This window comes from Rhea pennata, chromosome 6 (genome assembly GCF_028389875.1).
Source record: "Rhea pennata isolate bPtePen1 chromosome 6, bPtePen1.pri, whole genome shotgun sequence".
NCBI lineage: Eukaryota > Metazoa > Chordata > Aves > Rheiformes > Rheidae > Rhea > Rhea pennata.
The window spans coordinates 2,960,705-2,974,428 of record NC_084668.1 but is presented as its reverse complement, the minus strand read 5'-3'; the positions used below and the strand labels follow the sequence as shown (position 1 = coordinate 2,974,428).

General features: G+C 40.4%; 1 protein-coding gene across 1 annotated transcript in view; it reads left to right on the top strand.

The window, feature by feature from the left end:
• Positions 1-1,332: 1,332 nt before the first annotated feature.
• EPC2 (enhancer of polycomb homolog 2) overlaps positions 1,333-13,724 on the top strand; it is a 51,917-nt gene continuing 39,525 nt past the window's right edge. The window contains exon 1 of the mRNA XM_062579145.1: positions 1,333-1,707. Coding sequence (XP_062435129.1) covers positions 1,555-1,707 — 153 coding nt within the window. The 5' untranslated portion in view covers positions 1,333-1,554. The remainder of the gene's footprint in view (positions 1,708-13,724) is intronic.

Genomic DNA, 13,724 nt, shown 5'->3' with positions numbered 1-13,724 from the left:
ATCGACAAAACTTCAGTACAAAATTTCATACGTGAGAAATTTTGTACCTATGGAACTTCTGCTTCTCTTCAAGGCTAAGTCCACAAAAAGAGTAATACAGGAAATAATTCCTGAAGGAAAAAAAACAAAACAAAAAAAACTCAGGCTAAGTATGAGCTTATTTCTGCACTGTTAGTTTGTGACATAACTGAAGTCTGTGGCCTTTACCCCATCTTGTTTTGCATAGCACACCCTTCTAATTCAAGCAATGCTTAAACAGTGACCAACGCTGCCTTACACAGACATGTTGAAGTCCAAAAGGTAACGGGGGAACTTGGAGTATAGCAAGGCCGGTGTGATTCTGCGTAGCTGAAGCATCAGCGTCATTTCACAGCACGAACGCTGTCTCTCATACAACGCTTGATCATCCCTCATACAAAGCAAATCTGTGGGTAGTTACCCAGTTAACTCATGTCAACCTAAGTGAATTCGCTTCTCCATTCATTTTTATTGCTAAAATCTGTTTTAATCCCAAAGTAACCGATGAGCCTGAATAATCCCAAATAAAAATACAAAGAAGGATAAAGACTTTAAATTTCACTGCCAGCAAAATTTGCTATGACTGCACTCTGACAGGGGACTCAGAGCTGCTGCCAGGAAGCCACGATCTGAATATGCTGAAGCACCTGAGATTATTCTCTGAGAAGGAGGTAGTTTTGTCCCTGGGAGGAGCAGTTGGGAATACGCTTAAAATGTGTTATGTGAGTAGGGGGCTGCACGGTGTGTATTATACGAGCAGGGGACTGCACGGTGTGTGTCTTACGCCTTGCCGGTGCCCGGCCGGTTTCCGGACGAGCCTCTCCTTCTGGCTGATGGTTTCGGGAATAAAACACCCGAAGAGTGAGGCTGCAGAGGCGTGAGTTACCTGGCCGAAGGGGCGACCGCCAGCTCCGGGGCTTGAGCCGTCGGGAGGGCGGCGAGCGCAGCTGCCCTGTGGTGAAGCCGCGCGGTTTAACGGTCCCAACGGCCGGCGCGCGCGCGGTCCCCCCTCCCCCTGCCGGCGCGCTCTATCCCGCCGCCCGAGCGGGTGGGGGGGGGGGATGACAAGGCGGCCGGTGTCCGCCCGCTCCCCCCGCCGTCGCCGCTGCCGCTCCACAACCCCCCGCCGCCGTCCCGATCCGCCTCACCCACCCTCCCCTCACCGCGCCGCCGCCCGCCTCAGGCTGCGCGCGCACCGCGCCTCCCCCCCCCCCCTCCCTTCTTCTGCCTCCTTCCCCCCCCCCGTTCGGAGCTCTCGCGTTGGCTGTCGGGATCGCTGGCCGCTTTGGTTAATGTCCGCCATGTTTGCCATGGCGCAGGGAGCGGATCGAGTGAGCCCGGCGCGGATCTAGGGCTGCGGGGCGTGCGCTGTGAGCTACGGGCGGCCCCGCGGAGAGCTGTTCCGGGGCGGCGGGACCCTCCATGGTGTTGCGGGCCGGGTGCGGGAGCGGCTGGGAGGCGGCGGCGCGGCCGCAGTGAGGGGTTCCCCCCCCGCCCGCCCGCCCGGCCCCGGGGTGTTATTGTGAGGGGGAGACAATGAGCAAACTCTCCTTCCGAGCCCGGGCGCTAGACGCCGCCAAACCGCTGCCCATCTACCGCGGCAAGGACATGCCCGACCTCAACGACTGCGTCTCCATCAACCGGGCTGTGCCGCAGATGCCCACGGGCATGGAGAAAGAGGAGGAATCGGTAAGGGAGCCGCGCAGGGGGGGCACCATTGTTTATCAGACACCCCCCTCCCCTCACGGGAAATAGGCCATTGGCATTCACCAAGCGCACTACGCACGCTCCCCGCCGCGGCGCTGCACGGTTCTTATGGGGCCCTGCGCAAAGAGCGCAGCGTAAACTGCTGTCCGGCGCCGTAAGCGGGCCCTGCTCCGCCATCTTCTTTGCGTCCCGACTCGCGAGTGTTTTGATTAGTGGCGGCGGTGGGGGGGGGAGGCCTTTACGCTAGCGTAAGAAGGAGGAAGGCGCAGGAGGCGTCTCTGAATGAGCGGGCGAGCGCGGCGGCCGCCGCTGGCGTAGCGCGCCTGGGTCTGCCGCCGCTTGCCGGGGCCGGGCCGGGCGGCGGGGGGGGCCGAGCCCGGCGGCGCCGGCAGCGGCGTGAGCCGCCGCGGGAAAGCACGTTGGCCGCGGCAGATGCTCTGTTGTAAATTCTCGGTAGTTTTTATAAGAGTGCTTTCTTCTCATACTTAAAAAAAAAAAAAAAAAAAAAAAGAAATCAACAACACGCACACAAACCAAGCGTGTCCTGCTGCAGAGCGTACACCAGCTGTCAGGCACATCAGCAAGACGTGTTGCGTTATGCTATTAAGCACTTAATTTTTTTTTTTTTAATTAAGCAGTAAGCTTTAAAAACGTGTACATGATACTTATTCTGCTTTTCAAAGTGTGATAGGAAGAAATAAGTTTTGGCCCCTGAGGTAAAGATAAGTTTCTCGGGGTTTTCAAAGCATAGGGCGCGCAGCACTTTGGAAATGCATGCCCTCAGCTCCGTTGTTTGCATGTGCTATTTTGTATTACTGTTTTTTTTTATTTGCTTTTAATATTGACTCGTGCTCGTCCAAGTTGTGTCTAGCTTAGCTTTAGGCTGTTGTCTGTCTGGGTCTGCATGTAAAGCTGATAGTAAAGGCACCCTCAAGAATTTCTTCAATGAATCCCTGTCTCCGCCTCAGCCAAACCTCTGCGCGTGTGGATTGGCTTTTCAGAGGTTACAGCTGTCAGAGGAAGCTTTGTGCTTTCCCGATTGGTTTTTCTCACTTGACTATTGATATTAAAAGAAGTCATCCTCTCTCTTACCGCTGGTTTCTTCTGCTGCTTATTTCATCGTATTGCAATTTGTAATACACAGTGATCAAAACTTCCAGCACTTCAAAAGAATAAATTTGCTCTAGAACCTGAGAACTTATTTGAAGTGCACAACGATGTGGTACTGATGAAGCAGTCTTGGAGGGTAATTTGTTTTTCTTAGATTTCTGTGAAGTCTAGCTTGCTCTGTTAGCATTTGATATTTATAAAGTGTGACTTATTTTTTAAAATGTTTTTTTTCTTAATACTCTTTTACATTTGTTGATTGAAATTTTCTTTAGGAGTTAACGCAAGCAAGCTGCTTAAGGGCTGCTTAAATGATTGTCAAGAAGATTAGATTTACACTTTAAAACTACTTCAGTGTTGTACTAAAGTATTTATCTTTTGGTAAAATTGAGGTGTTTTCTTCTGCACTGAAGTGTGGCTGTATTTGATATATTATGCCACAATCTGCCGCAAATGAAATGGTTGTTGAAGCAATACATAAGCATAGTGCTAGATACATCAGCCAAACAAGATTGTTAACTCTAATAGATTGTTTATATTTTTGCCATGTAATGATGGTTTCACTTAGGGGATAGGCCTTTCTCTATATTACACAATTTTTTTTCGTGTGGATTTTTGTTAGTGGCATGTGAAGCACCTCTGGGAAAGGCTGTTATAGATGACAGTTGTTAAATATTTAAAAAAAATCACTTAAACAACTTTTATCATAGACCAAATCACAGCCGAGTGACACCTTACTATTTTGAGAGGGGCTTTTTGAGGGAGGGTTGTATACGCATACTTCTTTCTGGCAACTGAATTACTTAGGTGCTTCAGAACCCTTTTAAACTCAGACTTCTGCCAGGGATATATCTTGTAAAAGTCAGCTGAACCGTTAGGGTAGCTCATGATTTAAACTTGCTGTACAAAGATGCAAAGTTCGTGTTACTGTGGCCCTAGTATACCTCTGTCCTTGGTGTGCCACTATCTCTATGTGAACCCTCAGTGAAATTGGAAGAATCATGTAGTACAGTGGATTGGGGGTTGAGTGTTGTCTTCCAGGTCTGTTTTCTAACAGGAAATAATTATATTTACAAGTTTTAAAATAGCTAAAGTTGATCTGTTTGTCTGACCTGCTGTTCTTTACAACCTGATCTTGCCAGTACAGGCATATGAGCTGCTTTGTTCATGATTAATATTTTGTATATACAATACTACTACTTCAATAAAGCTTTTTCACCAAAAATAAACCACATTAAAAACAAATGGACTAAAATCTGCATTTTTGTATTTGGAACATGGAAAAGGTTTACAGTTTGGGGCATTTCATTTTTTGTCACCCATTTCTTATACTACTACTAAGGTTATTTGTATTAAAATGACATACAACCACTGTTGTCCCAGAAGCAAAATATAAACCACCAGTCACCCCATTACAAGCAACGCTGCTGCTCAGTGTGTGTGTGTGAGCATCTTCATCTGGCTTTTCTTCTGATTTGATCTTGATGAATATTCTGGAGTTATTTCCCATTTCAGTATCTTAGAGATTTGTATCCATTCATACAACCTTTTAGAGATCAGCAGCTTGCTTTTGTATTTTAACTTGCGTGGAGATTCCAGCTCTGAAAAGTTTAGGTTTCTGGTATGTAGTGTTTATGTTAGCAAGCATTTATAATTTAACCAAATTTAAACTCTTTGTGTGGTTTTTATTTTAATTTCATTTCGTGTAAGAGGAGAGTTACAATTAAGCAAAAGTAGAAAGATGTCCTTTTGTTAGTTTTAAAGCTCAGCAGGAGCATTTTTATTTTGGGTTTTCCTGATGAGTAGGAGTTTTACTTCATAATGCTGAAGAATTGCTGTTGCTAGAAGGGGGAAAAATTGCAGAATATCTAATTTATAGGTTTGTTTCTTATCCCATAAGTATCTGGGTTTTTTTGTTTGAATACATATTGCTGTTGTGTTGCAGGTTTCAGGGGTGAAACATGTTTAAGGAGACAAATTCAGGCGGAAGGCATTCGGAAGTGGATTTAACTTTCTTTGAGTTGTTACAAAGTTAAAAGCATGGTGGTAATGGAAGTTACATAGATTGCCCAGTCAGAGCCATATGAAGCGACACTTGAAAATTCTTGTTTGAAAATACGTTCATTTATAGCTAGATTTGGCATGAAATGATAAGGTTATATAGGAAAAAGTGCATGAATAGCAAGTTAAGGACGTGGTTTAAGGTTATTAAAATGCTGACTTAGAATGAAAAGGAGTGCATTTCATTCTCAATCCTTGAGTAATCACCTCAGGATAATCTTTCATTTGATGTAATGTTCAATTTTTGAGTATTTTTGAAAGGCTGGAAATAGTTAAATGTAAGATTTCTTTTTCTTGCTTTGTCTCTGCTCACACTCACTCTCCATCCCTTAGTTCATTCCGTTTCCATTGTAACACTGGAAACTTGAGTTCATTATTTGGCTTTCCAGGCATCATGGAGTTAGTGGTGCTTCTAACGTAGCATATTCATTCCCCATTTAAGGCAGGAAGCATTACTTTTGCACAAATACCGCTTTTGTTTGAATCCTTCTGCTGACGCAGAGTAGCATACTAAATATTTTTACTGATAAAATGAACTGGAAGAGTTCAGTCAGGAACTAACTTTATTTTTCTGGTAGTACTCCCCCAAGCATTTAACAATGAGCCTGTCCTACAGTCACATTCTCCTGAACATACCTTTGTGTCTGAACAGTTTTTCCCTGATTTCTGGTTGCAAAATGAGCAAGTAATCAGCTTTTAATTTTTTTCATGGAGTAGTTTCATCCTGTATGTGTGAGAATAAACGTGTTGGGTGGAGACTTCAGCAGTGCTCTGTTTTCTTTCGGTTCTGAAATGACCAGGTTTCCAGTTGATAGTAGTGCTGTAGTGAACAGCACTGCAGAGAAAAGATACTCAGGTTTGCTTATTGCTCAGGCTTCTGAAAGGAAAATCACTTAACAAGAGGAACCCTGTCAGCCAAGCTTTTTGGCCTTTCTGCTCATTGTTTAAAACTTTGCATACACATTTTCCAGATTATGTATTTTTTCTACAATTAAATTATTAATAGAGAGTGTCGTTTTTGATACATGGAAATGAATGGAGATGTTAACATATTACAGTTACTTGTCAGCATAAAAGCAAGCAGCCTTGTTTTTCATGCATATTCTACTCCTTGGAAATGTGTTGATTACTTCAATACTACTGGTTTGATTTCTGCAATGAAGTCTGAGCTTGGAGGTCATTTAACGGCTTCTCTTCTCCTTGTGTCTTTCCCCATTTGGGAGATACTTTCACTTCTTTCTGGGCAGCTTACCTCTTCTAAAGCTTATTTGCATGTGGAAGTGTTGTAGATAGTGACTTTCACTGCATTAATTGTTTTTTTTTCTCTCTTCCCTCCCCCCAACTTAACATAATTATTTATACTAAATTATACTTGTTGATCAGTGGGAGCCTTAAAATGCTTAGATAGCTTTAACATCATGATGATGGTATCTTCTTTAAGAGACTAGGTTCTGTTGCAAGTCCTACAGTTGGCACATACAGTTTTAAACAAGTTATTAAAGAAATACAGTCAAGTATTATTTAAGGTGTTGATTAGAAGTAGCTATCTGGTACCTTCTGAGGCACTCAGATTTAGGTTTAAAAAGCACTTGAAGAAAATTAGATGGATACTATATTAATGAACATTATGAGAGAAATGCTGTAATAAATTTATGTTGAAATAATTAAGCGAAGAATCTGTCTTGTATAGCAGTTTTTTTCCACCGCTTAACTTGTGAAACTGTGGTCTCACAACTCCATACCATTTTTGTCCCTTTCTATCGCTTGTAGGGAAGAGAGGTCTAAGAATTCTGTTTGCTCTTCCATTTAAGTGTTAAGTTTTCTGTTCATATTTGAATGGAAATGCTAGATATTACCCTTTCAAGCTGCTGCTGAAGTACCTTTTTTCCTATGAAGTTATAGGCTCCCTTTTCTATTTATTTCTTAGCTAGCCTGAATGCTGTGGATCTGTATGTAGTAGTGTTACACTGTTTAAAGGCACAATCTTCTAGTAATAAGTATACATATCTGCTGAGGGAGGGCTCTGAATGGACAGCAAATGGACCTATTAGCATTCCAGAGTAGTTGTACAATTTCAAGAATAACAAAATTCTTACTATTTTTTTTAAAACTGTTACTGTCTTAATGTGGCTGTTGGCATATTTTTTCACTGCTTCAGACTTTTTAGAAAAAGCAATCAGCATCTGTCTCATACATTTATTAATAACTTTTTGGGTGGTTAGTACTCTAAAAGCTGCATTATATTTGGATATTTTCAAATTTAAAACAGCTGAGTTATTAATGAGTGATTAAACAAGTGTCACTTGTGAGATAAACACTTGCAGATACTATTCTTCCATGCAAATAATGTGCATGTAGTTCAGGAATATTAGAGCAAAATGGACCTGTACAAATAAAACGGTTCCTTGTGTGGACTCACTGATACAAATCTCAAATTAGAACAGGTTCTGTATGTTGGAAATACTTACATGACCTGTGGTTGAACCCTCAAAGTTGCTTACAATTGGGGGACTTTGTTCTACAAAGAAGAAGCCAGGACACCACAGGGTAAAATAAAAGGTAAACAGAGGAGGTTAAAGTTAAGTGGCAAATATTCTGTAAAGTAAAAATCCTGCAAAGAGAAATCTTCTTACAAAAGTCCAAATACAGAACCTCAAAAAATTACACTGCCATGCAAAGACAGCAGACTACCTTTAGGAAAGAAATAGCTTTCATTTTGTTGGAGTGGACTGGCTATATGGGGGTGGGGGGAATAACTCCCATTAGACATTTGCTACTTGGTTTGAGTTCAGCACTTTTTTTTGTGTATGTTCTGAGACTGCTGGATTTACTAAAGTCTGGTTGGGATCAAGTAACGTAGTGCTCTGTAGTAATTTTGTCCTCAGTCCTATTGGTAATAGGAAGCTTTATTCACAGAATTTTCAACTTCAGTTCTGTTTAAGCGCTCTCTCCCTGCCTTCAGATTCTGTACTTTTCCCCTCCATTAGAGACCCATTGCATCATGCTGTGCATTCCTCACAAGTACATGTTTTAACTCCATTTCCCAGCAATTATTTCAGTTTTCAGCTGTCTTCCTCTGTCCTTCCTTTTCTTTCACCTGCAAAATATTTTTGTGGATGGAGAGTTTTCTTTCAGTCCACCACTTGTGATATTCCATTTGATTAGGGTATTTTACCCTTAAAACTAAGCAGTTTGGATTGCAAGAACTTGACAGAGCAGTGGGGATGAAAGCACCTCTGTTGAATTTGGACCAGTCTAAATGGTAGAATAGCTGAGTGACTTAACTGGTGAGTTAACGGGAATTGTTGAGTAGGTTCTTTAATTTGCTTTGGGTGTAGTTATGTGGATGAACCTAAACAATGGGAAGGTTTGCTCTTGAGACTCAAACTCATGATCAGTTTATTAGAGCTTATCACATTAACACTTATTAGCTAATCTATGACAACTGCTTGTGAGCATGAGCTTACCCTATGACAAATGTCAAGTAACTTAATCTTGGAATGTGCTTTTAAGATATGGTTGAGCCAGTCTGTGGTCTGTGCTAGTAGGGGTGAGATGTCTTTTCTGTCTTGTCCCTTGTGATTGCTCTTGCTTGCTTGTGTTTTTCTGAGTACTGTGGCCCACCTGACTGGATAGTGAGAGGTGAAAGCCCACCACGGATAAGATGAGCATCCTCTACTTGTATGGGAAATGGCAGGAGCATGAGGAGATAAAAGGATTGGGAGTGGGAGAGTGTGAGACTGTCCTGTTAGGCTTATCCTCAGGTTAGATGGGTTCAAGCTGTATCTTAAAACTACGCCCTTAATTTAGATAAAGCTGCATTTTGCTGCAGGCTAGAGCAATATGCATAGGGTCATTCAACTCTAGTCTCTGTGGAATCTGTCTTAACTTGTTTAGGTGCCTGAGTCCTTAATGGAGAGCAATGGTATCCGCTTGGAAGTTAATTCGGAGTCCATTCATCATGCAGGAACTTTCCCTTATAGGTACCTTTCCTCTGGACGAGGTGTAATGCCATGATGAAAGCTTAGGAAACATTTTGACATCTAGTGCTCTGTGGCTGAGCTCTGGAACTTCTCAAATGTAGGTAGTAACTTTTCCTTCAATTTAAGAAAGCATAGGAAAGAAATACCTCAGGCAGTTTCAGTTATGTTTTGAATTATATGGTGCCAGATTTCATATTACTTATGCTAGGCAAAACCGAGCAGTAGTCAGGTTCATAAAATGTGTTGATTGAAGTCAGTTGAAATGTCCTATTTTAATGACTTAAATTAACAAACATTAAATTTGGTTATGTTAATCTCTGTTTTAGTTCTCTTTCATAAGAAAGATCACTTGGGCTGCTAAGCATTCAAAGGTTATTTGTAATTTATTTTGCCAACAGAGCTAATGTACTATGCCTTATACTTATCTGAATAGTTTTGTGCCTTAGCATATTTTTCAGATGCTAACTGTTCAACTTTTTCAAATATAAAGAACATATTTACATAAGTAAGATAACAGTTTAATATGAGGTGCCATGAAAACTGTTGTTGGTCAAGATAAATTGTAGAACTGAAACATCTGTAACAGATTAGAGAAGAATTGACCCAGAACTGAATTATTGCATGTAGAGGGAGCAAGAACTGGAGGTAATCACTTGATGAAACTAACTGTAATATCGGTATAGACTCTCATAATTTCACTTTCAGTTTTAAGTAGTCCTGAGTCAAAAAGGAAGCACAGTGTTGTAATATACTATTTTAAAGTCTTGATTTTAATCCACTTCTCAAGTACGTAGTTGTTAACATACAATAACCACTTTCTAATGTTACTCACGATATTGATTTAAAATATTTCTTTACTCAGCAGAATTGCTGTAAATGTAAAGTTCACAAAAGGGCAAGTTCACAGAAAAAAATCTGAGTTCAGATTTTTCTTAACCTATGTTGGTGTAATTGTAATTGCAGTCAGTGCTAATTAGTTAGTGATTGGTGCATTTGCTCTAATAGAATACCTAATCCTGTAAGGTAAAAGGAGAGAATGCTCTATGTGATTCTCGCTGTTTCATAAGTCTTATTTCTTCAGAAGTAAGCCAGCAATGAAGTACCTGGCATAAGAATTTTGGACTTTATTGGTTACAGATATACTTTTGGTCTTTTACTATTTTAAATGGTCACTTCTGAGCGGGAAGAGTAGGTGAGCTGATATCAGAACCATATCCTTTGAAGTAAGTTACTTGAGGAAAAAGTGCCATTCCCCATTGTTAAGTGTTTGAGGAGAGAATTGGGTTGCTGATACCTAGTGGACTGACTTTTCTAGGCTCTGAAATGCAGAGTGTGCACTTGTACCTTACCAGTCTGTCTGCTTCAGTAGACACTTATCTGTAAGGTATTTTTGCATGTCTGCATCCTTGTAAATTGCAAGAAATTGGGATTTAAACTACTTCCTTGTGAAAATGTGCTCCAGTTTGCTAGGTGTCAGTTTTCTACACTTTTCTGTATCAATAAACTGTTCTTTTTCCTTTTTATCTCAGTGTCCCTCATGACACATGAAGTAATTCATTTATGTATCTTTTTTTTAACCAACATATTTATAAATATTTCTACTGCTTTTGTCCTAGTCTCTTTTTCTGCTGTTTGCATTTTAATCTGTAATTTGGTCATCTTAGCTTTCTCCCATTTGCGTAACTGAGACTTGCACTTTATTACTGTTCAACCAAGCTGAGTTGCAAAACAAATATTTCTACTTGTAAGTACCCTGGTGTTGTCTGATTTACCTGTGTGAAACTTGGATGTAAACAAAATACTGGCTGTCTAGCAACAGTGTCGTGTGGTTGGTATGATGAAATTTTTAGTATAATGATACATACAATAAGTTGCATACATACAGTTCTATTTCTACTTGATGGACTTAAAATGGCATCATATAGTTAACTTTTAATTATTATGATTTCCTGCCAGGTGCTGCATGTGTGTCTGTTAACTTTGTATCTTATTCATCAAAAAACAAGTAAACAAAAACTCTCTCACATATGCTGAAGGAATTAATACCTAGGTAGGAGAGAGGTACTGCCACTGATGCTTTCATGAACTCAAAAATTGCATCTGAAACTTTCCAGTGAAGTCCATCCCTGATGGACTGACTGTTTCTTCTGGCACCCAAACTCTTGGTTTGCCCAAGATGAGCAAACCTGGATGCCCCCTGAGCTGGGGGGAGAAGTGAGGTGGCAGCAGCTGCTCCTAGGACTGCCTTGTCCAGGTGCCCTCAGAGCCAGGGGCTGCTACCAGCTTCTGGCTGAGGCATTCTGTCCTCTGTCCCCTTGGCTCTGCAAGGAGGACAGGGTTTTATGTGTAATGCTACTAGTAAAGAAGAAAATTGGTGTTCTGGAATCTAAGCCTTCAAAAATGCCACTGCAGGCTTAATTACATAAAAATCAGAGAGAGAATATATGCATGTAAGTATATGTCTTTCCATCTAAGTTTTGCTTGACTTGGGAAAGTTACATTAATTGGAGCAAACTTTAAAGAAAGCAAAGGAATTCCTGAGAGGCAGTTCAGTGATCTATCTTTTCTGTGTATACAAACGGTATTTGTTATGTAATGAATCATACAAAGGTATTAAATGGAACTAGATAAAGACTTTACCTTCTGTATGTATATATAAATATTTTTAATTAGATATTACATATTTGTTAAGTTTTCTCTTAAAATGCTGTAAAAAGGCATTCCAGAACAAAATGCTCTGCTTTTCAGCGAAAATAAAATATTTTTCACAAGGTACCGTATTCAGCCTATCCAAAAGGAATTCTTTAATAGCTCAGTCTGAAGTTGTATTTATCCAAGTTTTGACACCTTGGATATTTGAATAATTAAATGTGGTTTTGAAACATAATGCTCTAGGAGATTTTTTTTTTGACATTTGGTAAACAGTGACTGTCATTAACGTGTTCATAAATGGTACACAATCACATTTACAGGTATGAGAGATGTCTTATTCTCATATATTGCTGCTTATAGCACTGGGTGGGGTAATAGTTGGGACATCGTGCAATCACTTCATGTCCTTTATTACTTAGGATGATGGAAATTACATAATTACATTTTTGTTTTCTACGTTAAATTTATTTGAAGACTTTTGCGCTGATGGGTCAGCTAAAGAAACATGAATATGAGTGTGGTGTTCTATATTCATCTTACTTCTATACCTCCATTGGTGTCTCATGGGCTAATTCACTCCAAATGTGTACCTTGCCGGTAGATGTTTTACAGCACTTAAACTGGCTTTTGTCAGACTGTCAGAGAAGAAATGAAGGAAGCTTTTGGCATTTGTTAGTCCTTGTTGCACTTTCTACATTTAGGTCCACAGGTCCCATGATGACTTGTTGCATCTAGACAGCAAGTATTGTACAAGTAAGTCAGATCCAGTTATCATTTTGATTTTTTTTTTTTTTTTTTTTTTTTTTTTTTTTGCCTTTCTGCTGCATCATTTCAGCCTACATCAGTGTTCTCAGGTAATTTTTGTCTGTGAAGTATTCACAGTAACAGAAATGTTTCTCCTCAGTGTTCAGATAGCACTAGCATTGTTTAGTGAGCTTATAGCCGTTTGAGACCTGGAAAGAGGAAAAAAGGGATTGAGAAGTGTATATTTTATGTTAGTATCTTACCCACTACAGGGCTTCTGTGGATTTTTGGGGTAGAGTAGCACATTTTGATTGAATTCTGCCACCTCTTTCTTCATAGAGTGGTTTGTAATAGCAGCCTGCTGCCTGTTAGTTCACCACTTATTTTCCTGTAGTAATAGTGTGGCAGTAAGGAAGATTGGAGTGGGGGAGGTTGCTTGATTATTAAAATATATTTTCCTGTTGAGGAGTTCCTGGTTTTGTGCATTTGGGGTTAATTATGGTTCGCATGAGTCATTAACAGAAGAACTGATTGATTTGAGTGGCTGAATGCTCTGTCATCTTACTAGTTTTTTTTTTTTTAATTGAGGAATTATATTGGAAAAATATGTTACAGCCAAAAGTGAAATTGCGAGGTTGTTGCATGAGTCCTTTCCACTTACAGTGAGGAATCACCATACTGTCTCCTGCTTCCTGAGGGATTTTGAGCTTCGTTCTAGAAGAGTCAGAAATCCTTTATTGCTACTGAAAGAAAAATTTATTGTATAGAGCAGCTTTGTTCAGGGTGCATTAGCTTGAATTTAGGATACGAATTTTTGTTGTTTGCCCAGCTCTCTGCATTATTCCATATCTAATGCAACGTTTGAGAGGACCATGTAGCAAAAGCAGCCAGGACTAGCTACTGAGCATATTCTCCGTAGTGGATGTTCTTTTTTTTTTTTTTTTTTAACTGATCTAAGAGAGTGATCTATCTTGCAAGCTATTTCACAAAAATGGCTATTTCACAAAAATGTCTGCTTTTCAAAATAAATGGCAATGCAGCAGTGAGATTCTCCTCTAAGATGCTGACTTCCATCTCAAGTATAAAAACTACTTGTGGTGCACAGGCAGGTTTCCTGCTGCATATTTGACTAGCTAGTTCAGTTAACCACTTTCCATCCTAGCAGAGAAGAAGGGGAAAGGAAGGAAAACAGGTTTGTAGGTTTGTGGTGGTTTTTTTTGTGTGTGTGTGTGTGGGGGGGGGGGGTTAAGGAGCCTTTCTGCTGCTCAGATCCACTGTCACTTATGGTTACTAGGTCAACCATACTTCAGATAATTCGTCATCATTTTAACCCTACTACATAAATCTACATGTCTAGGAGTCAGTAAAAAAAAAAAAAAAAAAAAAAAAAAAAAGTTTTGCTAATGAGCTGCTGTTAGCTCAAGAAGAGTTCTTCAGATAATCCTATGGAAG